This window comes from Mytilus californianus, unplaced genomic scaffold, assembly GCF_021869535.1.
Source record: "Mytilus californianus isolate M0D057914Y unplaced genomic scaffold, xbMytCali1.0.p SCAF_5, whole genome shotgun sequence".
NCBI classification, from domain to species: Eukaryota; Metazoa; Mollusca; class Bivalvia; order Mytilida; family Mytilidae; genus Mytilus; species Mytilus californianus.
The window spans coordinates 31,755,503-31,781,323 of NW_026262701.1; the positions used below are offsets into that span (position 1 = coordinate 31,755,503).

The window sequence follows — 25,821 nt, forward strand, 5'->3', positions numbered from 1 at the left end:
ATTGTTTATTTTAATCTAAAGTATTTGTCCATTAACCAGGACAACCTTGTTTTTCCCCCTTTTTTGCCCCTAATTCCTAAACGGTTTGAGCCATAACCCCCCAAAGCAAATCCTAACCATCCCTTTGTGGTATGGAAACTTGTAGTATAATTTCAGAGAGATCCATACACCGTTCCACAGTTATTGTCTGGAAACTAGAAAATGCTCATTTTTGGCCCCTTTTTGGCCCCTAATTCCTTAACTGTTGGTACCATAACCCCCAAAATCAATCCCAACCTTCCTTTTGTGGTATTTAACCTTATGGTCAAATTTCAAAAAGATCCATTCACTTAAACTAAAGTTAGAGTGCGAAAACCAATATGTATTCGGACGACGACGCCGGACGACGACGACGACGCCAACGTCATACCAATATACGACCACAAAATTTTTTTGCGGTCGTATAAAAACGATAACATCTATACCTGTTGCTATCCTGGTCTTTATCTGCAGCTTTGACATTTGCCACACTAGCATAACTTCTACTTGTGGACTCAGGAATAGTATTTCTAGGTACGACTGTATGGAAGTTCTCTTTTACCCACTTTCTATACTCTACTACCTCATCTGTCACACGAACTATTCTTCCCAATATACTAAAATTATAGATACAAAAGCCATAAAGTTAAAACTATTATCTTCCATGTCTCCAATAAAACTTATTCTATTGAGAAATTTTCTTATAATTTCCATACTTTTCGAAACTTACTGTTCAATTGCAAATCAATGTTAAACAAATTTATTAATTTGTGACATGTTTAAAAGACTGAATTTAGAAGTCTATAATAAAAGTCCCACTTTACAATATTTCATATTTTTATAACATTTTCAAAAAATACTTAAGGTTTTCAAAATGATTATTAGAGCATGCAAGCAGCAGAATTGACAGATTACAGTATCCAACAAAATACATCATATTTCTAACTCTCTTAGTTGTATTTTTTTGTTTGTTCATTTTAAAAGATTGTTTACATTATTGTTTACCTTTGATTTGGTTTGGACAAGAAAGTACCCTGAGGTGTTATCGTATAGCTGAGCACCAAGTATGCATATTCAAAAGCATATTTCACTTGCATAGCACCATATGAACTGCGTCCAATATCATTCCCTGAAATATATATTTAAAGCATTATGACTAGAATGTAAGAATCTGGTCCATCAATGGAGTTCAATCTCAGTGAACAATATTTTTTTAAAACTTGCCCTTTCTATTAATATTTATTGTGATGCATTCAAGTAATATAAAGAGCAGTTATTTAAACAAAAAATCAAAATCAAAACCGAAACCGAAAAAGTCTAACAGAATAACCATTGACTTCTAAGACAACTCGTTCATGAGGAGATTGTAACCTTCGTTATTTAGATCGAGTAAATGAATTATAACCTGAAAATTTACAATTAATATGCATTATTGAAATCCTTGAAGCAACAAAACACAGACTACTGGTCGGGTGATAAATGATAACAATTATCCATTTGCGTAAATTACAAATCCATAAAATTATTCAAAATCAATCCTTTAAATACTTATATACAATATATAAATCTTGATACTTATGTAGATATCTAAGTGTGGAATACAATATTACATGGATTGAACATCTCTGGTAAATCTCATAAGAATGGAAATGATATGGGTTTATGTATATTAGACAAAATTCAATCAAATATACAGAAAATATCTTAAAAAGTTCAAAGAAAAACAACTGTCCCTCCTATTCTTCATATTGGTAGTTGTTTGAAGACCTTCGACCATGAAATAAAGAGCTCAATTTTTACAAAATGATACAGTCCCTAGTGTTGACTTAATCAACAAAGTATAATGTGAAACTATTGTTGTGTATGGGGAAACCAACTCTGTGGCATTCATAATCCCCTCCATCTACCAAATGTTGTACCATTGAAGTAACATATTTTTCATTGAATCCTATGTGTACTTAAAAATCAACAATGTTTTCACATACCATGAAATTTGATTAAACAAAGAAAAGTCCTTCCACATTATTAATAACTGTTCCATGTCTTTGAGAAAAAAAATGGGAGGGTAATCCTTCAAAAGCATATAACATGTATAAGTTGGGTGAGACCTTTATACTGAACTCTATTATTTGCTTCCTAAGAAAAGCTTTTATTATCACTATAATAATGTTTGTCAATATATAAACAATCAATCAATCAAATCAATCTGTAAAAATAATTCTTTATTCTAAGGCTGATTTTCCACACTTGATTACCTTTTGTCAAAGGATCCTCAATACTAAGTAGAGATGGCCTATAACCACTATCCATGTTCTTTTGAATTTCTTCCTTTGGCACATAAGAACCACCATTCTTTATTCGAATGCCAGCTTTCAAATAATTGAATGTCCTTCCATATAGTTCAAAACACTCAATTAATAACACTCCTAAATTAGCTCTTGGATCCTTAGCATCTATTCTAGGGTGTAACTAAATCAAATCAAGAAAATAATAATCAAATATGTTTCCTGTTATTTAATTCATGGTCAAATATAATGTACAAATGATGTAAGATTGCTCTGATCATACACCAGACAAGAATTTCATAAACAGTCGAACAAATTATGACAATAAATGATTTCCATCTTTGTTAGATTTGTAACCAGTTGCCAATTTGTGCTACCATTGGAGAAATTTAGGTCTGAAGCAAAAGAAGAAAAACATGGATGGATTGGACGGGACAAATACTTTTTGACAAATTTAAGATTACTTAATTTCCTAAGGGGTAAAGATCCAAATAAAACATGCTTAATAGACCAAAAATTACAAACACTACAAATAAACCATCAATAAATATTTTAAACTGTTTAATTTTGTGGAAACCAAATCTAAATGATCTTTTATGTCGAAGTTTTAACCTAGAAGTATTTTCTAATTTTATTATTGTGTCCTTGGGCTGCTGTCTCATTGACATACTCCATATCTGTGTATTCCCAATTGCTATGTATCTGAAATAACTACCTGAATTAACTACCTCTGAGTGTGAAGTAATAACTTGGCATATTGAAAATTACATCATCATTTTGTTCAAGTTATATATGTGTAGAATTTTTGAATCATTACTATTTCAATGGTTACTGTTCAGTCGGTTGTCCCATGTGCATTAAAAGGTAAGTGAATAAATTGAAGTGACAAATAAAGAGAGATAGCAGAACAAGTTTATATGGTATAAGGTTTTACATTGTTGAAGGCAGTAAGTACAGTGATCTATAGTTGCTTACATCCAAGTCAGTTGGACTCTGGTGGATATTTATCTAATTGGCAATCATGTAAATGCTCTTTTGTTCCGACGTTGGAAAGTTCTGGGCGGAAAGAACTAACTAGCCGAAAAGTTCCAGAGGAACTTATTAACTAGTTACTTTGTTCTTCCTCAGGTTTAAAAGTTCCACCGGAACAAAGTGACTAGTTGAAAAGTTCCAACGAAACTTATCAACTAGTTAGAAAGTTCCTCTTTGGCAAATAAGTCAAAACCAGAACTAACTAACTAGCCCAAAAGTTCCAATGGAACTTATCAACCAGTCACAAAGTTCCATTTGGAGAATTGATGCAAAGTAATCTTTTCAAAGGGGAACAAAAGTGTCTTATATACTGATCCTCATTCTTCCCCCTCTTCATTATTATGGTACTTAATTCGGTCAGAATGTTGCCTTCATAACGGAATAAGTTCTAATTTATTGTCATACATTAATCTGAAATTGATATTTTTAAAAGTACCCACATGAGGAGGGGGGTATTCTTACCTCTCTTGAGGGTACTATGAATACTAAATTTGCATGATAATGCAACTTATTCCGTTTGCTACATTGTTCCGGGACTTTTCAACTAGCTACTTTTTTCCGGAACTTTTCAACTGCACTCGGAATAAAACAACTAGTTGGAAAGTTCCATCGGAACGAAATAACTAGTTGAAAAGTCCCGCCTGAACAAAGTAACTGGCAGAACATAGTGGCTGTTACAATCATACCACTTCTATTTATTTTTATCTTGTATCAATGTAAGAGAAATTAACTTGCTTTCACTGAATTCTGTCAAATGCTGCTGATTAAACTATTAGTTTACCCAGAGATGCAGATAATTTTTTTTATCTGTCAAGACCCAATCCCATCAAGTGTTTGCGAGACCTTTTTTTAAAAAAATAATAAATAGTTCCCAGCTGGATTAAGATACACCTTAAAACCTTGACTAGAACAACCAGGTTAAATAAGGATATGACCATGGGCTGGTTTTATGACTGAAACCACATTCAATCTAAATTATCCTGCAACATCAAATAAATAAATGAGAATGTTGTACTACACTTGCCAATAAGACAACTATCAATCAACTTTATGGATAGTTGTCTTATTGGCATAAAACCAATTAGATCAAAAACAAAGACAATGGCAAGCTAAATTCACGTCAAAACGAATATGTGTTCACACATTAATTGATTTAGCCATCCTTTGTTCCAACTGTTTTAATTCATGCACCACTGATTTGTAATATGGAAATGAAACCCGAGTTTATCGTACTAACAATGTTCTTGTTAAGGCACATGGTTTTCTGCCTGGACGACCCATTGCATGAACCATGTGTCCAAGGGACGCGTCTTGATAACACTAGCTGAGTCTTGTTATCATCATAATTATCCCTCAGCTATCAAAAAGAAGCTGAAAACATGCTTTTATTCAATATTTTTACTGGAAATTTACTTTCGTTTTCATTAGCTGCATCTCTGTAATTACCATGACTCTTTCTCTACGAAATTTCATATCACTCAGTATCATAATTACCTGTAAAAAGCTAATTGTCATGTATATTAGACTATAACTACTAATTCCACCTGTGAACACCTCGTTCAGATCTCTTTGTAAAAGGAACTGTTTCAGGACAAGGACTAGATACTTCAAATTTGGAAAATTTTCCATGAAATTCTGAAATATAATAATCATGATAGTTTTACTCTTATTGCTGTGTGCTGTCAATAATTATATGGAATCACTCACCAATATCATATTTCATGAGAAATATTGTGTCACACTAACTTTAGAGTATGTGTTTCTGCTCAATGAGAACCATGCTTTATATTTTTTTTCATGAAAGCATCAGCATTGTTTTGATTGGCTCAAGCAATTTCTAATCAAAGCAGTGTCAGAGCTGTGATCCAGCCAATTATGTGGCTAGTTAAGACATTTTTTCTGATCTCATTTTCAATATTTTTTTCCTTTATTTTCATTTACATAAATCTTACTATCAAATTTTATTCAATTGATAAAAAACTTCAGCTGCTTCTAAAATAAAAAGCATTTTAAAGTTACCAAATAACTGCAAACTGTTTGATACATAATTGACAAATGTCATTAATATTGTATAATAACAATTGCAGCACTAACCTTTATCAATTTGGCACTTTCAACTGCATTCTGTGTATTGAAACTGATATCTACTTTTATGTCTGTCTGTAGATCTGTGAGTTTTATAATTGGGACCTGAAAAACCCAAAATATAAATTAATAATGAAACCATAAATTTCAACAAAAAAAACTCTACCTAGAAACTTTCAGATTTCAAAGTTAGAAATATTTCTGTGAATTTAATATTTAACAATCTTTTCTCCTACTTCTGTCTAACTAAGTATCTTATATTTGATCTGTATTTTGCTAGGTATACACTACACTTCAATTACTTACCAAATAAAAGTTTATAATATGAAAATAAACCATCTGTTGTTGTTTTATAGCATACTTAAAACATATTATTGCTTTGATGTGTATCTGTCTATACTTCAACCACTTAACAAATAAAACTTAATAACAAAAACAAACAACATATAATTATGTACATGTAGTTATTGTTGAATAGCATTCTTCAAACATATCATTCCTATGATTTTTTTTGTTCAGTTTAAGAGAGTATAAAAAAAAATTTCCAACCACAATAACTTGCCTTTATTTTGACTTCCTGGTGAAAGAAAATCTATAGAAGTGCTCAAAATAAAACAAATAAGCAAATTCAGAAATGATGTTGCATTATCATGAATGGGTCTTTCAATTGTTCCAGATGATATTTACAATTAAGGAAGTTGAATATTTTAATTGATCTATTCATTTAGTTTGACTTTGAAAGATGTTGACATGATCTGTCATTCTGATAGATTAATGACTACTTAATGTCAGGTTGCCTATATAACATACATATCAAGGTCATAGTGATGTGAAAATATCCTGTTTTGTAATAGACCACCATGCACTTTAAGATTTTTAAGGCATAAGCTTACAAGGTCTGCAGAAAGACTAGTCACCCAATGCAATTTATTCTGACTCAGAGCTGACCAGCATTTTCTCCGACACCTAAATGCTTCTGTAAACACACGGTTATGTGGAAAATATCTTGTTCAATTCAAATATACTGTGTAGGTAAAATTAACAAGAAGGTAACTAAAAATAGATTACTTCGCTGAGCGCAGCTGGATACGACCACAGATGTCCAACACTGAAAAGTTGGGGCCAAAATGGACACAATATTCACGCTTGATTCAGGTCTGAATTTGGATTGTAATTAAATTTTTGACACATAATAGGTTTCTGACACAGAATAACTGTAGTCAAAGAACTTCAAATTGTTCAAATTGGTTATATGATTAGAATTTATATTCAATTTTTTTCTTTTGTGCAATACACTATGCGAATTGACCCCCCCGCCCCCAAAAAAAAAAATAACCCCTTTTTTTGCGTTTGTGCAATACACTATGCTGTTGAATATTAACCCCCCAAAAAAAAAATATTTGAAGAAATTTTTTTTTAATTTCTGAAATCTGAAATGAGAAAAATTGTCCCCCTCCAATTTTTTTCACCTCCCCCCTTTCCCTTATTCTAAAATATAATTCTTTCCCTCAAGTTATGGTCAGTATCTCAGACAATCATCATTTCTTAATACATAATTTACAAGCAGTGTAAGGGAGGTAATCAAACATTGTTATTTAAATTGAATTGGATTTTGATTTGGATTACCTCCCTTACAATGCTTTTAAATTGTCACAATTGTCCTTTAACCAGAAAAACCCTTGTTTTTCACCTTTTTTGCCCCTAATTCCTAAATGGTTTGAGCCATAACCCCACAAAGTCAATCCTAACCATCCCTTTGTAGCATGGAAACTTGCGGTATAATTTCAGAGAGATTCATACACTTGAACACAAGTTTTTCTGGAAACTACAAAAATGCTTATTTGGGCCCCTTATTCCTAAACAGTTGGGACCATAACCCCCAAAATCAATCCCAACCTTCCTTTAGTGGTTATAAACCTTGTGTTAATATTTTATTGATTTCTATTTACTTATACTAAAGTTATTATCCAGAAACCATCTGTCTTCGGACGACGCTGACAACGACAACCTGATACCAATATACGACCAAAATTTTTTTAATTTTTGCGGTCGGACCAAAATTTTTTTAATTTTTGCGGTCGTATAAAAATAAAGTTAAGAAACTCTTTGTGACTGTACATGTTATATAATAAACTTACGGAAGCTTTATCTAAAACTTTCAAGTCTTTTCTATCGGTTATCCCCCTTTCCAGTAATGCTTTCTCCAAGGTAAACAAAGGTAGATTCTCCCACTTTCCGAACACTACTAAATCGATGTCACTGAAAGAGAAAATGAAATTGCTGATGAAATATCAAATTTTGAACATAATCATAATTCAAACGTCATTTTAATATAACAGTTTGGTCATGTTGATCAACCTTCAAACATACTTCTACCATTTTAATAAACATGTGTAGCAGTCTAGTTTTTCTGTCTCGATCTTTAAATCACCTCTTGGTACATGTAGATGTACATGTACTTTAATATAATCAAGTTTAGTTTTTTGCACACTGATATGGTAAATACATGCATATGCTGAAGTCATGGATAACCCTTTGAAGCTTTACAGATATGAATATAAACCAGGATACTTTGTACTTGGTAAATTATTTATGTGTATAATTTGATAGTCAGCAGAAGTCATGTCACCACATTTTGACACATTACTCTTACTTCAAGCTGACCTTCACTCTAACCCCTAAATGCAGCATGCTTTGTTGAAATTAAAGCTGTAAAATATCAATTTTAAAATCTTTGGTTTGACTTGGTCCAGGACTAAACCTAGGGTCTCCTGCAACTAAAGGCAAGAATGATTTCATAAAAAACCAAGGAAGTTTGTGATCAAACCACAGGTTTAATCCAAGTTAAAAACCTAATAAACGGGGAATGTGTCCATGGGACACAGATGATGCCCCCGCTTGCATTTCATATAAAGTTATAAAGGGACATAACTGACATGACTGAAGAACGGTAAAAGTGACGCTACCCAAATTTGTACTTAATCTGAGTTTTGTGGTAGTAAGTATTGTATAAGTTTCATAACATTTGGTTGAGACAAACTTAAGTTAGAGAACATAAACGAAATATTCAGCAATTTTTCCATTTGTAAAGGGGCACAACTCTAGAACAGTTTAAGTGACACCACCAAAATTCAAACTTGTTCTGTATTTTGTGGTAATAAGCATTGTGTATAAGTTTCATAACATTTGGTTGAGGCAAACTAAAGTTAGAGAATGGAAACGAAAAATTCAGCAATTTTCTCCATTTGTAAAGGGACATAACTCTAAAGCAGTTAAAGTGACGCCACCAAAGTTCAATCTTGATCTGTGTTTTGTGGTAATAAGCATTGTGTATAAGATTCATAACATTTGGTTGAGGCAAACTAAAATTAGAGAATGGAAAGAAAAATTCAGCAATTTTTCCATTTGTAAAGTAGTGTTTTCTGCAGGATGTTTTGGCGTGGTATGGCGCCCTGCCGTCTTTTTCTTGACGCCCTGCCCTTTTTAGGAAAAAAAGTTGGCGCCATGTCCCTTTTCCGTCATATTTTAGAACGCCCAACTGTAATTAAATATCGGTTCAGCAATTCATCTTTCAGCAAGACGGCCACAGACCACAATTAAATTCCCCTATTAGTTCTTTATAACGTTTTGTTTCATTAAAAAAACATTTTTGTCAAATCTTTTGTGTGTGTAATGTATAGTACTAGTCCAAAAATATATCCAAAATTCAGAAAGATTGAACCAATGACTCTTACAAATTTAGCCAATACACATCCATACCCCTATGGACAAGTCAAGAGATGTTCCGAAAACTGTAAATATCACCTTTTTGCACCTGGCCTAATCACTCTTTCCATATCAAAATCAGTTAAAATACAACATCCAAAAGTTTATTTCACCTCTCTTCTTTTATTTCCACCCACAAAAAACTAAGAAATGAGTGAGGAAGGGAAAGAAAAAAAATTAAGAAAAAATACACTCTAATTAAAAGGAACTATATTCGTGGACAACGAAAAGCGGGATCATTAATTGTGGTCTTGGGCCTATTAGGGGTCTAAAACTTGACCAATTCTAATAAAACTTGGCATGATTTAAGCTTAGTGTATTATAAAACAGTTTACAAAGTTTCAAAGCCATATGATACCAATTATAAAAAATGTGGCATTTTTTATATCTGAACTTTGGGTGCTGAATTGTGGCGTTGAATTAGAACAATTTCAACTATCAAATTTGGGCTTCTAAAAACCAAAATATACCAAAACTTACATTTTTTAATGTTTCTATGTATAAGTTATCACCTATTAAAAGCAACAGATAGCATACTTCGTGTTTCAGACTTATAAAAAATGGCCAGAAGTAAATTTTATATGAGCCTGTGCCAAAAAATAGAGGTTTTCAAATGATGTGAGGCCTTATATGAAATGTAATATTTTTCACTTACCACAATTTTCTGAAGTTGTTAAGTTATAAAAAAACCTTTTACATGTTATAAATGTACTTTTAATGGAAATATAAGTTTCAAATAGCATAACACATGTGAATAAAATTGTCTTCAGCAATGTCAAGCTTAATAAAATGCTTCGCTGGGCGCAGCTTGATACGACCGCAGAGGTCGAACCCTGAACAGTTGGGGCAAGTATGGACACAACATTCAAGCTTGATACAGCTCTGAATTTGGATTGTGATTAAATATTTGACACGGCATAGGTTTCTGACACAGAAAGAATGTGGTCTAAGAACTTCAATTTTTTTAATTTACCTATTATGGTCCAATGTCCAAAATCAAAATACATGGTTAGATTCAGCATATCAAAGAACCCCATATATTCAATTTTTGTTGAAATCAAACAAAGTTTAATTTTGGACCCCAACTTGGACAAACTTGAAAACTGAACCTATAATCAAAAATCTAAACACATGTTTAGATTCAGCATATCAAAGTACCCCAAGAATTCAATTTTTGTTAAAATCAAACTAAGTTTAATTTTGGACCCTTTGGACCTTAATGTAGACCAATTTAAAAAACAGGACCCAAAATTAAAAATCTAAAAACACGGTTAGATTTGGCATATCAAAGAACCCCAATAATTCAATTTTTGATGAAATCAAACAAAGTTTAATTTTGGACCCTTTTGACCTCAATATGAACCAATTTGAAAGCAGGCCCACAAAATAAAAAATCTAAATACATGGTAAGATTCAGCATATCAAAGAACCCCATATATTCAATTTTTGTTGAAATCAAACAAAGTTTAATTTTGGACCCCAATTTTGACCAACTTGAAAACTGGGCCAAAAAACTAAAATCTAAATACATGTTTAGATTCAGCATATCAAAGAACCCCATATATTCAATTTTTGTTGAAATCAAACAAAGTTTAATTTTGGACCCCAACTTGGACCAACTTGAAAACTGGTCCCATAATCAAAAATCTAAACACATGTTTAGATTCAGCATATCAAAGAACCCCAAAAATTCAATTTTTCTTAAAATCAAACTAAGTTTAATTTTGGACCCTTTGGACCTTAATGTAGACCAATTTAAATAAAATGCTCCGCTGGGGCGCAGCTTGATACGACCGCAGAGGTCGAACCCTGAACAGTTGGGGCAAGTATGGACACAACATTCAAGCTTGATACAGCACTGAATTTGGATTGTAATTAAATATTTGACACAGCATAGGTTTCTGACACAGAATGAAAGTGGTCTAAGAACTTAAAAATTTTCAATTTACCTATTCATACATGTGATGGACTGTGAAACTCAGATCAGGAGATTGGGAAATTTTGGTCAGGAGATTAGGACTCAGATCAGGAGGTTTTTAATCGACATTAATTTTGTTGTAAATGTAACCGTGTGCTGTAAAAATGGTCTTTTAAAGTGTGTTTTCTTCAACTTTCCATCCAATTTATTATGTTTATAGTACCCTTGTACTTATAAAGTTTCTCCATCTTTATATTCTACATGTTCAATCTAACATTGTATTTTTCCAGTATGTTCTTTAAATTTTTTACTTCATATTCTATAAAACAATCATTGCAACCAGAACATTTGTTTAGCTATTTGCAAATAGTTTTTATTTTTTTTTTTTCTCTTGCATATAGTTTTTATTTGCAAACTCAGAAAATCATTTTATCTGTAAATTTAGGGTCATAGTTATTATATAAATTTCAATTTAAGCCTTGAAAGGAAGTCTAGAATCCTCAAATAATTTTCAAATTATTATTTTTTTATTTGTCCTAAGACATTTAAAATCATTTAATAACCATCCTTTTATGATTATTTGTTCAATTTATATTTTATTTATATTCTTTTAAAAATTTTCATTATTAAAAGGAAAGTAACTTAAAACAGGATAAATCAAGGGAAGTAACCCAATAAATACACAGTTTTTGTTACACAACGGCAGTTAGCCTGAGGTAAAAATCGTTGATTACCTGTATGTTTGACACCCAAGCTGACAAGTGAAGCCATATAATTATGCATGTTAATTGATTTACAGGTAAAATATAACTTCAGGTAATGTCAGTTATACCAGATGCCTGAGATGATATGTTGGGCAGAAATTTTTCATTCATGAAAAATTTCATACACGGGATTTTTTCCTCTTCAACGGGAGGTCGGGAGGAGACCCCTGAAAACGGGATTATTGTATTCCCGTCGGGAGGTTCACATGTATGCCTATTCAAACCATATCATTATTATTTGCTTTTATATATAAATCAGAAATAACCAATTTAAAATGGAAAATGTTAAAGAAAAAAAAGATTCCCCCCCAATTTTTTGAACCCCCTTATGATTCATCACCCCCAAACTCAATCCCAGCTTTCCCTTTGTGGTATGGTACCTTGCAGTACAATTTCAGAGAGATTCATACACTTGAACACAAGTTATTGTCTGGAAACTAGAAAAATGCTTGTTTTTTGGCCCCTTTTTGGCCCCAAATTCCTAAACGTTTAGGGCAATTACCCCAAAACTCAATTCCAGCTTTCCCTTTGTGATATGGAACCTTGCAGTACAATTTCATAAAGATCCATACACTTACACACAAGTTATTGTCCTGAAACTAGAAAAATGCATGTTTTTTTTGCCCTTTTATGGCCCCTAATTACTAAAATTTTGAGGGAAAACCCCCAAAATCAATCCCAGCCTTCCCTTTGTGATATGGAACCTTGTAGTACAATTTCATAAAGATCCATACACTTACAAACAAGTTATTGTCATGAAACTAGAAAAATGCTTGTTTTTTGCCCCTTTTTGGCCCCTAATTCCTAAAATTTGGAGGAAATTACCCCAAAAATCAATCCCAGTATTCCCTTTGTGATATGGAACCTTGTAGTACAATTTCATAAAGATCCATACACTTACAAACAAGATATTGTCATGAAACTAGAAAAATGCTTGTTTTTTGCCCCTTTTTGGCCCCCAATTCCTAAAATTTTGAGGCAATTACCCCCAAAATCAATCCCAGCATTCCCTTTGTGATATGGAACCTTGTGGTACAATGTCAGAGAGATCCATACACTTACACACAAGTTATGTCTGGAAGTTACAAAAATGCTTATTTTTGGCCCCTTTTGGCCCCTAATTCCTTAACTGTTAGTACCATAACCCCCAAAATCAATCCCCACCTTCCTTTTGTGGTATTGAACCTTATGGTAAAATTTCATTGAGATTCATTCACTTAAACTAAAGTTAGAGTGCGAAAACTAATGTGTATTCGGACGACGACGCCGGACGACGACGACGACGACGCCAATGTCATACCAATATACGACCACAAAAATTTTTTTGCGGTCGTATAAAAACGGGACCCAAAATTAAAAATCTAAATACACGGTTAGATTTGGCATATCAAAGAACCCCAATAATTAAATTTTTGATGAAATCAAACAAAGTTTAATTTTGGACCCTTTTGACCTCAATATGAACCAATTTGATAGCGGGCCCACAAATAAAAAATCTAAATACATGGTAAGATTCAGCATATCAAAGAACCCCATATATTCAATTTTTGTTGAAATCAAACAAAGTTTAATTTTGGACCCCAATTTTGACCAACTTGAAAACTGGGCCAAAAATCTAAAATCTAAACACATGTTTAGATTCAGCATATCAAAGAACCCCATATATTCAATTTTTGTTAAAATCAAACTAAGTTTAATTTTGGACCCTTTGGACCTTAATGTAGACCAATTTAAAAACGGGACCCAAAATTAAAAATCTAAATACACGGTTAGATTTGGCATATCAAAGAACCCCAATAATTCAATTTTTGATGAAATCAAACAAAGTTTAATTTTGGACCCTTTTGACCTCAATATGAACCAATTTGATAGCGGGTCCACAAATAAAAAATCTAAATACATGGTTAGATTCAGCATATCAAAGAACCCCAAGAATTCAATTTTTGATGAAATCAAACAAAGTTTAATTTTGGACCCTTTTGACCTCAATGTGGACAAAGTTGATAACGGGGCCCAAAAATCAAAAATCTAAATACATGGTTACATTCAGCATATCAAAGAACCCCATATATTCAATTTTTGTTGAAATCAAACAAAGTTTAATTTTGGACCCCGATTTGGACCAACTTGAAAACTGGGCCCCTAATTAAAAAATCTAAATACATGTTTAGATTCAGCATATCAAAGTACCCTAAAAATTCATTTTTTGTTAAAATCAAACTAAGTTTAATTTTGGACCCTTTTGACCTTAATGTAGACCAATTTGAAAACGGAACCAAAAATTAAGAATCTAAATACACGGTTAGATTCGGCATATCAAAGAACCCCAATAATTCAATTTTTGATGAAATCAAACAAAGTTAAATTTTGGACCCTTTGGACCTCAATGTGGACCAATTTAAAAACGGGGCCCAAAATCCAAAAACTTAATACACGGTTAGATTCAGCATATTAAAGAACCCCAAGAATTCAAGAATAAAACCCCATTGAAATTGATCAAGAAATAAGCAATTTATACAAAGTATCTTCTTTTGCACAATACTGTGCAATTGAATATTTCTTGCTATTGTGCAATACTGTACAATTGACAATTTCTTGCTATTGCGCAATATTGTGCTATTGGATATTTCTTGCTATTGCGCAATACTGTGCAATTGAAGATTTCTTGCTATTGCGCAATACTGTGCAATTGAAGATTTCTTGCAATTGTGCAATACTGTGCAATTGAAAATTTCTTGCTATTGCACAATACTTATTATATAATAATTTACACATCCTGTTTGGTGTGTATCTCCTACCATATCATTATTATTTGCTTTTAAATATTAATCAGAAATAACCAACTTAAAATGGAAAATTTTAAAAGAAAAAAAAAAGGAAAAAAAGAAAAAAAAAAAAAATCCCCCCCCCAAAATGTTTTGAACCCCTTATGATTCATCACCCCCAAACTCAATCCCAGCCTTCCCTTTGCGGTATGGTACCTTGCAGTACAATTTCAGAGAGATCCATACACTTGAACACAAGTTATTGTCTGGAAACTAGAAAAATGCTTATTTTTGGCCCCTTTTTGGCCCCCAATTCCTAAACGTTTCGGGCAATTACCCCCAAACTCAATTCCAGCTTTCCCTTTGTGATATGGAACCTTGTAGTACAATTTCAGAAAGATCCATACACTTACACACAAGTTATTGTCATGAAACTAGAAAAATGCTTGTTTTTTGCCCCTTTTTTGGCCCCTTATTCCTAAAATTTTGAGGCAATTACCCCCAAAATCAATTACAGCCTTCCCTTTGTGATATGGAACCTTGTGGTACAATGTCAGAGAGATCCATACACTTACACACAAGTTATTGTCTGGAAGTTACAAAAATGCTTATTTTTGGCCCCTTTTTGGCCCCTAATTCCTTAACTGTTGGTACCATAACCCCCAAAATCAATCCCCACCTTCCTTTCGTGGTATTGAACCTTATGGTAAAATTTCATGGAGATCCATTCACTCTAACTAAAGTTAGAGTGCGAAAACCAATGTGTCTTCGGACGACGCCGGACGACGCCAGACAACGACGACGATGACGCCAACGTCATACCAATATACGACCAAAAAATTTTCAATTTTTGCGGTCGTATAAAAAAACAGGTTGTCAATTTAGGTCGTTCCCCACATTTGCATATTAAAAAGCATATAAATGATATGGTAGATAGAGATATGCTTCTTTTTGCTCAAATCTTTGTTTAGATATGATAAAACATGGAGCCTGGATGTAACATGACTGTCACTTTCAACTATATATGTAGACAGTATGATTTGAAGCAAAGTTATTTACTTTACTTTTTAAAACCGGCATGAAATTTCAGCCTCAAAAGGCCAATATTTTAACCACTAGCTATCAAACAAAATTAAATAAAGGTAGTCTGTGAAACAGACAAGGTCAAACAACCAGTAATAAGTGCTTTTGATACAGATTCAGTGAAATCTGTTAAAAGGAATTCAACTTGTATGTGCATAGAACCTCATTTTTCACTTGCTTCATACTGACCGTTAGACTAAGACCATTAAAGCAGCACATTTTGCACTCTTATTCTGATTTTATCTACTTTTTTTTGTGTTCAGTGTTCAAAAATGAGTTAAACATCTACATTAGATACCACAAACACAAATAGAAAACCAGAAAAATCTGTCAGAGAGAAAGTAAGCATGCTACTTTTGTAAAAATATTGAAACAACTGAAAAAGTTCAATTTTGGGCATGTAGGCTGAAATGTCACTTTTTTACAAAATTTCTATCAAACAAAAGTGGAAATCATTTATTCTCATGTAGTTTGACAAATTAATACCAATAGATCATTCAGTGAAGTTGTCAAAGTACAAATTCAATATTTCCTGAATTCACCTCTTAGGCCACAGACCACAATTAAATTCCCCTATTAGTTCTTTATAACGTTTTGTTTCATTTAAAAAATTGCACCTTGCATTTTTGTCAAATCTTTTGTGTGTGTAATGTATAGTACTAGTCCAAAAATATATCCAAAATTCAGAAAGATTGAACCAATGACTCTTACAAATTTAGCCAATACACATCCATACCCCTATGGACAAGTCAAGAGATGTTCCGAAAACTGTAAATATCACCTTTTTGCACCTGGCCTAATCACTCTTTCCATATCAAAATCAGTTAAAATACAACATCCAAAAGTTTATTTCACCTCTCTTCTTTTATTTCCACCCACAAAAAACTAAGAAATGAGTGAGGAAGGGAAAGAAAAAAAATTAAGAAAAAATACACTCTAATTAAAAGGAACTATATTCGTGGACAACGAAAAGCGGGATCATTAATTGTGGTCTTGGGCCAGACCATTTCAGGTTATTTCCCTTGGAACAAAAATCAATATTTTAATGGCCAACATTTTATTGAAATTCGAAAATTCGTAATGTTTGAACAGTTTTGAAGCGAAGAGTACAGATACGATTAATAATTGAATCTAATAGGGACAACATTGATTTGTACCTCTACAAATAAAAAATGTGGACAATTTAAAAGGGAACCAGGCGATCGTTTGAGTTATAATTTTACGATGAATGGAATGAACATTACATCTGTTTGGTTTTATATTCTATTTATACTATTCCGTCTGTTGGGACGTCGGATTGGGTGTGAATTTACGACGGCTTTCATACTGTTGTTATCTTAATAATGTTACTAAATTATAGTTAAGAATATAGCTGATATAGTTTTGAATAGTACTAAGTCTTGCTATACAAATCTTTGAATATCCTAAAACTATTTGTAGTTATGAGCCAAGGTAGCTTTGATTGTTATAAACTTGCGAGATCCAAAGGGTATATATTTGGCACTTCTTTTGTGCATCTTAAAAGCAATGTCCACTTTCACAACACATCCTTAGACAATCAGTCTCAGTGATCCAGTATTAAAGTTTATAACTGGAGTTATTGATTGAAATGAGGCAGTTGGACAATGAACATGATCAAAATTCTATTAGCTGAGTCTAGAAGTGATAATTTTATTATAATCAAAGAGCTGAAAGCTCTAAGTAAAAATGACGCCATTGTCTCTCATATTGGGATATTTTTGATACAAGTCTTGATTTTTACTTAATTTACCTACTGAATCTTAGGCGACGTTTCAATTTATGGTAGGTAGGGTGACTGATAGAATAGATATGAATTGTTTCCACAATCTATAGCGTTTTTATTTGTTTGTCAAGATATATATATATATATATATATGTGTGTGAAGTGAAAATAACTACTAGTTGTTCTGCTGTACAAAGAAATAGCTCAAGACTACCTGAACAATCTACAATATTCAAAGTAATATGTGAATGTGTTTCCGTTATTTGTAGAATTATTTAACAAAATGATTATGAAGAGCCTGTAGTAAGAAAGCTCTTATACCCAACATAGTCCTTATTCAAGAGATAAGTTACAGGTGACCTAGTGACAACATCACATTGTTATTTCAGTTACCTAAACATGATCAATTTCTGTAGATTTAGACAATAGTATTGTTATACTAGTTTCACAATTATAAACAAAGTGACACCATCTATACAACTTAATTTCATTGTGAAGAGGCTGTAGTAAGCAAGCTTACACTGAAATCTTAAAATGACGACATAAATTATTGTAAAATTATTTTTTTTCAAATGATTTAATGTTGAGTACCGTAGTCATTTATTTCAAATAATTGACCCGTAATAAAATAAGGAGATGGGGTGTGATTGCCGATGAGATAACAGTCTGATGTACTATCTACCAGAGTCCAAATAATGTGGCTGTTGGCAGTTATAAGTCACTTTCAGACCTCAACAATGTACCAAACCGGTTTATTGTTTTCAGGTACCACAGGAAAAAGAGGAGTTGTGGCCAGGTGCTGCCAGGATTTAAAACTATTAGAATTACACAGTTTTGTCTGCATTCAGAGAAAATTTCACAGCCATTTGTGTTGGTGTATATTAGATGAACCTTAAAGGTGGATTATCAGATTATTGGTCGCAGGAATATTAAAGTGATTGTTGACTTTTCAAATATAAAAATATGCACAAAGAAGGAAATATATCTGATTCCTTGTGAAAATTAAAAGATAGAACATTGTACTTTAATTGATTTGGTAATTTAATTTCAAGAATGACAACATGTATGATCTGTTACCATAAGTGTAAAATTTGTCCATTATATACTGTTTATTATGTTTATGGTTGAACTGTATCTTTGAACTTTGTCAATCAGTCATGATTTACTTCTTAAGCTGTGTAAGAACCTTCTTGTAATTGAAATTGGTCAGCCATGATCACGATTTCTACAATATTCTGAGTTCCTAACAAGTTCAAAATTTAGCACATTTGCAGTTTACAATACCCAAAGATCAGGAGAAACAACGATTTTGATTGGCTGATAACAGTTGTCTCCCTTGGGAAAAGTTTGAGAAAAGTTCGAAATATTGGGAACAGTAGAATTTAACAAAATCGTGGTTTAGAGGTTTTTACACGATCACAATCGTGCAATCGTGACAAGGGGTCAAAATCGAGTATTTCACGCCTGAATCGTGCAAGTTGGCAGGAAGACAGGTTAAGAAATTAAAGAATGAAAATTACAAATTTAATTCTGTTCCAGTTGTATTTCCAACAATATGATTGAAAATTGTCCGACGGTCACGAAGGTTATTGACCGCCATAAGTCATATTGAAGGGAGACAACACCGTCTGTTATTTTAAAATGTACATTTGCAACGCTGGAGTTGTCTTTCTTTTACCAATGTATGAGCATACTAACATTTACTTTAAGTATGTAAAATACGGAACCGAGTTCCGAATGCGGGTTGGAAGTCTGGTCAATGGTAAAAGAAAATTGACTGCGTCATTTTCTAATAAAATGCTCCGCTGGGGCGCAGCTTGATACGACCGCAGAGGTCGAACCCTGAACAGTTGGGGCAAGTATGGACACAACATTCAAGCTTGATACAGCACTGAATTTGGATTGTAATTAAATATTTGACACAGCATAGGTTTCTCACACAGAATGAAAGTGGTCTAAGAACTTAAAATTTTTTAATTTACCTATTCAAACCATATCGTTGTTATTTGCTTTTATATATACATCAGAAATAACCAATTTAAAATGGAAAATTTTAAAGAAAAAAACATACATGTGATGGACTGTGAAACTCAGATCAGGAGATTGGAAAATTTTGGTCAGGAGATTAGGACTCAGATCAGGAGGTTTTTAATCGACATAAAGTTTGTCGTAAATGTAACCGTGTGCTGTAAAAATTGTCTTTTAAAGTGTGTTTTCTTCAACTTTCAATCCGAATGTATTATGTATTATGTTTATAGTACCCTTGTACTTATAAAGTTTCTTTATCTTAATATTCTACATGTTCAATCTAATATTCTTTTTTTTTAGTATGTTCTTTAAATTTTACAATTCATATCTTTTATATCATTATTCTATAGGACAAACATTGCAATCAGATCATTTGTTTACCGATCTGCATTTGCAGTTAGATTTTATTTGAATAATCAGAAACTCATTTAAATTTAGAACATGGGTCATAGTTATTATATGAATTCAATTTAAGCCTTGAAAGAAAGTATAGAACCCTCAAATAATTTTCAAATTATTATTTTTTGATTTGTCCTAAGACATTTAAAATCATTTAATTACCATCCTTTTATGATTATTTGTTCAATTTATATTTTATTTATATTCTTTTAAAAATTTACATTATTAAAAGGAAAGTAACTTAAAACAGGATAAATCAGGGGAAGTAACCCAATAAATACACAAAGCTTTTATTACACAACGGCAGTTAGCCTGAGGTAAAAATCGTTGATTACCAGAATGTTTGACACCCAAGCTGACAAGTGAAGCCATATAATTATGCATGTTAATTGATTTACAGGTAAAATATAACTTCAGGTGATGTCAGTTACACCAGATGTCTGAGATGATATGTTGGGCAGATTTCATACACAGGATTTTTTTCTCTTCAACGCGAGGTCGGGAGGAGACCCCTGAAAACGGGATTATTGTACTACCGTCGGGAGGTTTACATGTATGAAAAAAAGAAAAAAAAATCCCCCAAATTTTTTTGAACCCCCTTATGATTCATCACCCTATTGGCCCAAACTCAATCCCAGCTTTCCCTTTGTGGTATGGTACCTTGCAGTACAATTTCAGAGAGATCCATACACTTGAACACAAGTTATTGTCTTGAAACTAGAAAAATGCTTGTTTTTTGGCCCCAAATTCCTAAACGTTTAGGGCAATTACCCCCAAACTCAAACCCAGCTTTCCCTTTGTGATATGGAACCTTGCAGTACAATTTCATAAAGATCCATACACTTACACACAAGTTATTGTCCTGAAACTAGAAAAATGCTTGTTTTTTGCCCTTTTATGGCCCCTAATTACTAAAATTTTGAGGGAATTACCCCCAAAAATCAATCCCAGCCTTCCCTTTGAGGTATGGTACCTTGCAGTACAATTTCAGAGAGATCCATACATTTGAACACAAGTTATTGTCTGGAAACTAGAAAAATGCTTATTTTTGGCCCCTTTTTGGCCCCTTATTCCTAAACTTTTTGGGCAATTACCCCCAAACTCAATTCCAGCTTTCCCTTTGTGATATGGAACCTTGTAGTACAATTTCATAAAGATCCATACACTTACACACAAGTGATTGTCATGAAACTAGAAAAATGCTTGTTTTTCGCCCCTTTTTGGCCCCTAATTCCTAAAATATGGAGGCAATTACCCCCAAAATCAATCCCAGCATTCCCTTTGTGATATGGAACCTTGTGATACAATGTCAGAGAGATCCATACACTTACACACAAGTTATTGTCTTGAAACTAGAAAAATGCTTGTTTTTTGCCCCTTTTTGGCCCCTTATTCCTAAAATTTGGAGGCAATTACCCCCAAAATCAATCCCAGCATTCCCTTTGTGATATGGAACCTTGTGGTACAATGTCAGAGAGATCCATACACTTACACACAAGTTATGTCTGGAAGTTACAAAAATGCTTATTTTTGGCCCCTTTTTCCTTAACTGTGGGTACCATAACCCCCAAAATCAATCCCCACCTTCCTTTTGTGGTATTGAACCTTATGGTAAAATTTCATTGAGATTCATTCACTTAAACTAAATTTAGAGTGCGAAAACTAATGTGTATTCGGACGACGACGCTGGACGACGACGACGCCGGACGACGACGACGACGACGACGACGACGACGACGCCAACGTCATACCAATATACGACCACAAAAATTTTTTTGCGGTCGTATAAAAAGGAATAAACAACCTAGGCTAATATACATATCTTTATTTCTTACCAATAAATATGAAACAAAGGTATATTCCATTAAATCCCTATCTATTACAGTGCCTTTATATCTATGTAGAGAGTGCCCTAAAAGTGTAGTCCACCGCCTAAAAGGTGGCCTAAAAGGTGGCCTTAAAGTGTAGCCAATCGTGCTAAGAGTGCCCTCTGAGAAAAAAATTACCCTGCCCTTTTCAAAAGCTGCAGGAAACACTATAAAGGTGCATAACTCTAGAACGGTTAAAGCGACGCCACCAAAATTCGAACTTGATCTGTGTTTTGTGGTAATAAGCATCGTGTATAAGTTTCATAACATTTGGTTGAGGCAAACTAAAGTTAGAGAACGGAAACGAAAAAATTCAGCAATTTTTCCATCTGTTAAGGGGCATAACTCTAGAAAGGTTTAATTGATGCCACCAAAATTCAAACTTGATCTGTGTTTTGTGGTAATAAGCATTTTGTATAAGTTACATAACATTTGGTTGAGGCAAACTAAAGTTAGAGAACGGAAACCAACTTTGGGACGTACGGAAGTGTGTATGTACGTACGGACAAGGGTAAAACTTAATGCCCCCTTCGCTACGGATACTTGAAATAAGTCTTCCATACCTTGTAGGTAGATACAATCCAGTTCTAAAACTACCAAAAATCTCCATCTGTAATAGAAAAAAACCCACATTAGATTCAGGTTGATGCATTGCTTTAAGGTATAACTTTAATATGCACATTCGTACATTGTAACATGCATTAAATAAATGCAGCTCTCATTAGTGTATTAGTAGATATAGTGCTACCAGTGAGTGTAATCAGGTCTAGATCTATAATTTATAAAGCTAAACTTCTAAAGACCTGTAATACAACTTAAAAAGGTTCCCATTCGCTTATATAAATACTTTGTACTGTATTTAATCCCGAGTTCTTGATAAGACGTGTACATGCGTCCTGGACAAGCCATATCAGAAACCAGGACACGTCCTGGTTACAGGTAGCCTGAGTCCTATTATAATTAATACTATCCTTCAGTTGTAAAAACAACCCAAAAACGTGCTTCTTGTCAACATTTTTACAGGAAAGTGAATTTCTATTCTGTGCATTGCTTGTAGTAATGAGATCATATGATTTGCATAGGCCAATGCAAAAGAAAAACCAGAACCGGATGAAATCGAAAAGTTTACCTTTAAAGCACACGTTACAGCAATAAAATTTGTCAAAGCCAATTAATTATATATATAGTTTTCAAACCAATGAATTTAAAATGATAATGACTTTACATAACACAATGGAAATAATGTAAACAGTTGTATGTTAATAACATGATTGGTTCTAATTTGATGCAATTGGTAGCAGAGAAATGATGAATAAACAGCTGCGCCATGAGTGCATGATATGCCCATCGTGTTTTCAAAGAATAAAGTTCAATAACTTCTCAATGTTATACCAGAAATTTATAAATAAACAGCTGCGCCATGAGCGCATGATACGCCCGTCGTCTTGTGTGTGAATTTTTATGCAATAAGCATAAATAGTTTCTGACATACGACGTGACATGCAAAAACCCCCCTTTTTTTTTTACAAAAAACTCAATCTCTCTTCTAAAATAAAATTTTGAATCAAAACCAAAAAGTATACAGATCTTTAGATTAATATAACTAAGAAGTGTGTAAAATTTTAAGCAATAATCATAAATCGTTTTTGAGATACGGCGCGACATGTGAAAAACCCCTCGCCCTTTTTTTTACAAAATACTCAATAACTCAAAAATAAAATTTTGAATCATCATTAAAAAGTACACAGATCTTAAGGTTAATATAACTAAGAAGTGTGTAAAGTTTTAAGCAATAATCATAAACTGTTTTTGAGATACGGCGCAACATGTGAAAAACCCCTCCCCCTTTTTTAACAAAATACTCAATATCTCTAAAATAAAATTTTGAATCATCACCAAAAAGTATACAGATCTTAAGGTTAATATAACTAAGAAGTGTGTAAAGTTTTAAGCAATAATCATAAATTGTTTTTGAGATACGGCGCGACATGTGAAAAAAAACACACACCTGTTTTAGTTACTAAGTCCCGTAACTCAAAAAGTTTTAATCTTATTTTCACCAAAAAGTATACAGATCGTTTGACCATCATAAGAAACAACTATGTTAAGTTTCATGAAATTTGGATAAGTCATTCTCAAGTTACGGTGCGACATGTTTATGCCGGACAGACAGACGGACGGACACCGGACATTTGTATAACATAATAAGTCCTGTCAAAAATTGACGGTTGTATAAAAACTAATGGGAGGTTATCTTAATAGATATAAATCAGTCACCAAAGTTTAATGAAAACTGCTCAAAGCACTTTAAGGATATCATCAGAAAAATTGAAAATCACCCCTTTTTTATGAATAAAATCCCATAACTCAGAAACGTAAAATCTTAAATTCATAAAAATCAAATGGGAGCTTACAACAATATATATAAACAATTTACCAAAAAATGGTAAGCATTTTCGAGTTATTGACTGAAAACAGGAAAATCACCCCTTTTTAATGAATAAAACCCCATAACTAGTAAACGTAAAATCTGAAATTTATAAAAATTGAAAGGAAGCTTATGTCAATAGATGTAAACAATTCACCAAAGTTTCAGGAAAACTGTTCAAAGCATTTTTGAGTTATTGTCCGAAAAACTGGAAAATCCCCCTTTTTGTAATGAATAAAACCCAAAAACTCGGAAACATAAAATAAAAAATTTATAAAATAGAAAGGGAGCTCATGTCATTAGATATAAACAATTCACCAAAGTTTCATTCAAATTGGATAAAGCGTTTTTGAGTTAATGTCCGACATGTTGACGAGGGACAGACGGACGGACAACGATATACTATAATACGTCCAGTAAACAGGCGTATAAAAACAAGGTGAAAATTGAAATAGAATGTGAATTTGAAAACAAATTGCAATATGTTTAATTCATACAAAACTCCTGTACATTCCCATTGTTTGCATTTTCAGTATTTATCATTGTGATATACATGTAACTATGGAATTTAATATAATAATATAATAGTAAAAAGACTTTTTTTAACAATTGCACTGAAGCACATTTGTTAACATTATATATTTTATTATATGGAGATGTATGGTATGAACTGTTTTCCATGTAAACATGGTTACCCCTAAGGAACTACATATAAAGGTCATAGTATGGCCTTCAACAATGAGAAAAACTTTTTCTGTATGTGTTTGGAATGGAAGAAATTCAAAGATTTAGTAGTTTTGAAAACATACATATAAATATACAATGTATACTATTAACCTGACTTATCCTGTGCTAACTTATAAAAGATCCTTCCATTCAAGGAAATCATCTTAGCCAAAAAGACAGTCATGACAGTCAGATTTGAACTACATTTGTATTTGAGTTACTACCCTATGGACTCATCAGAATCAGCTGGGACTCACCATTTCAAAAAGTGACAAGTCCCAGGACCCACAGACACTCAAAATATCTTAGTGAGAATCCTGTTTAATCAATGAATCACATTCACTTTTTTGCACTTACATTGTAATAAGATCTATGTTTAATAAATGACATGTCCAACAACTGGAACAGGGAATATGACATTAGTATACAGGTAAATAACATGATATAAAGTATTTGTCTTTACTCACCTTTGCTTCAGGCCATAACTCCTGAATAACTTCTTTGATTCTTCCTACCACTTCATTTCTCATGTTGGCCTCTTCTAATGTGGGTGACATATAGTCATAAAAATTTTTGATTTCTTCATGTAATCTGCAAACATAATTTGTATTTATAATTGGGTTAAAGAACATGTGCATATGTACAAATGTACAATGTATATATATGTATTTTGAATTTGCAGTGTTTTCTCCCAAGAATGTTCTTACTTACCAATGACTATGCATAAACTTTAATGTGAACTGAAAAAAAATACACCTGTATTTCCACTTACATGCTGAAAAAAAATAGGGACAGTTAAAGCATGTTTAATTTCCATCAGTGACTTACTGCCCAATTTCAAACTCTGTCTGCTACATGTAGTCTTGGTTCTTAGCATTGTGTATGAGTTTCATAAAATTTGGAGAAGGAAAAC

The 25,821-nt window shown here is 32.8% G+C and overlaps 1 protein-coding gene across 1 annotated transcript in view; it reads right to left on the reverse strand.

Moving 5' to 3' along the window:
- Positions 1 to 25,821, reverse strand: part of LOC127700274 (terminal nucleotidyltransferase 4B-like) — a 42,871-nt gene that overhangs the window by 14,710 nt on the left and 2,340 nt on the right. The window contains exons 2-9 of the mRNA XM_052203693.1: positions 25,376 to 25,499; positions 22,318 to 22,364; positions 7,559 to 7,679; positions 5,430 to 5,525; positions 4,830 to 4,970; positions 2,274 to 2,487; positions 1,024 to 1,147; positions 465 to 635 (exon numbers count right to left, since the gene is read on the reverse strand). Of these exons, the coding sequence (XP_052059653.1) occupies positions 465 to 635; positions 1,024 to 1,147; positions 2,274 to 2,487; positions 4,830 to 4,970; positions 5,430 to 5,525; positions 7,559 to 7,679; positions 22,318 to 22,364; positions 25,376 to 25,499 (1,038 nt within the window). The remainder of the gene's footprint in view (positions 1 to 464; positions 636 to 1,023; positions 1,148 to 2,273; positions 2,488 to 4,829; positions 4,971 to 5,429; positions 5,526 to 7,558; positions 7,680 to 22,317; positions 22,365 to 25,375; positions 25,500 to 25,821) is intronic.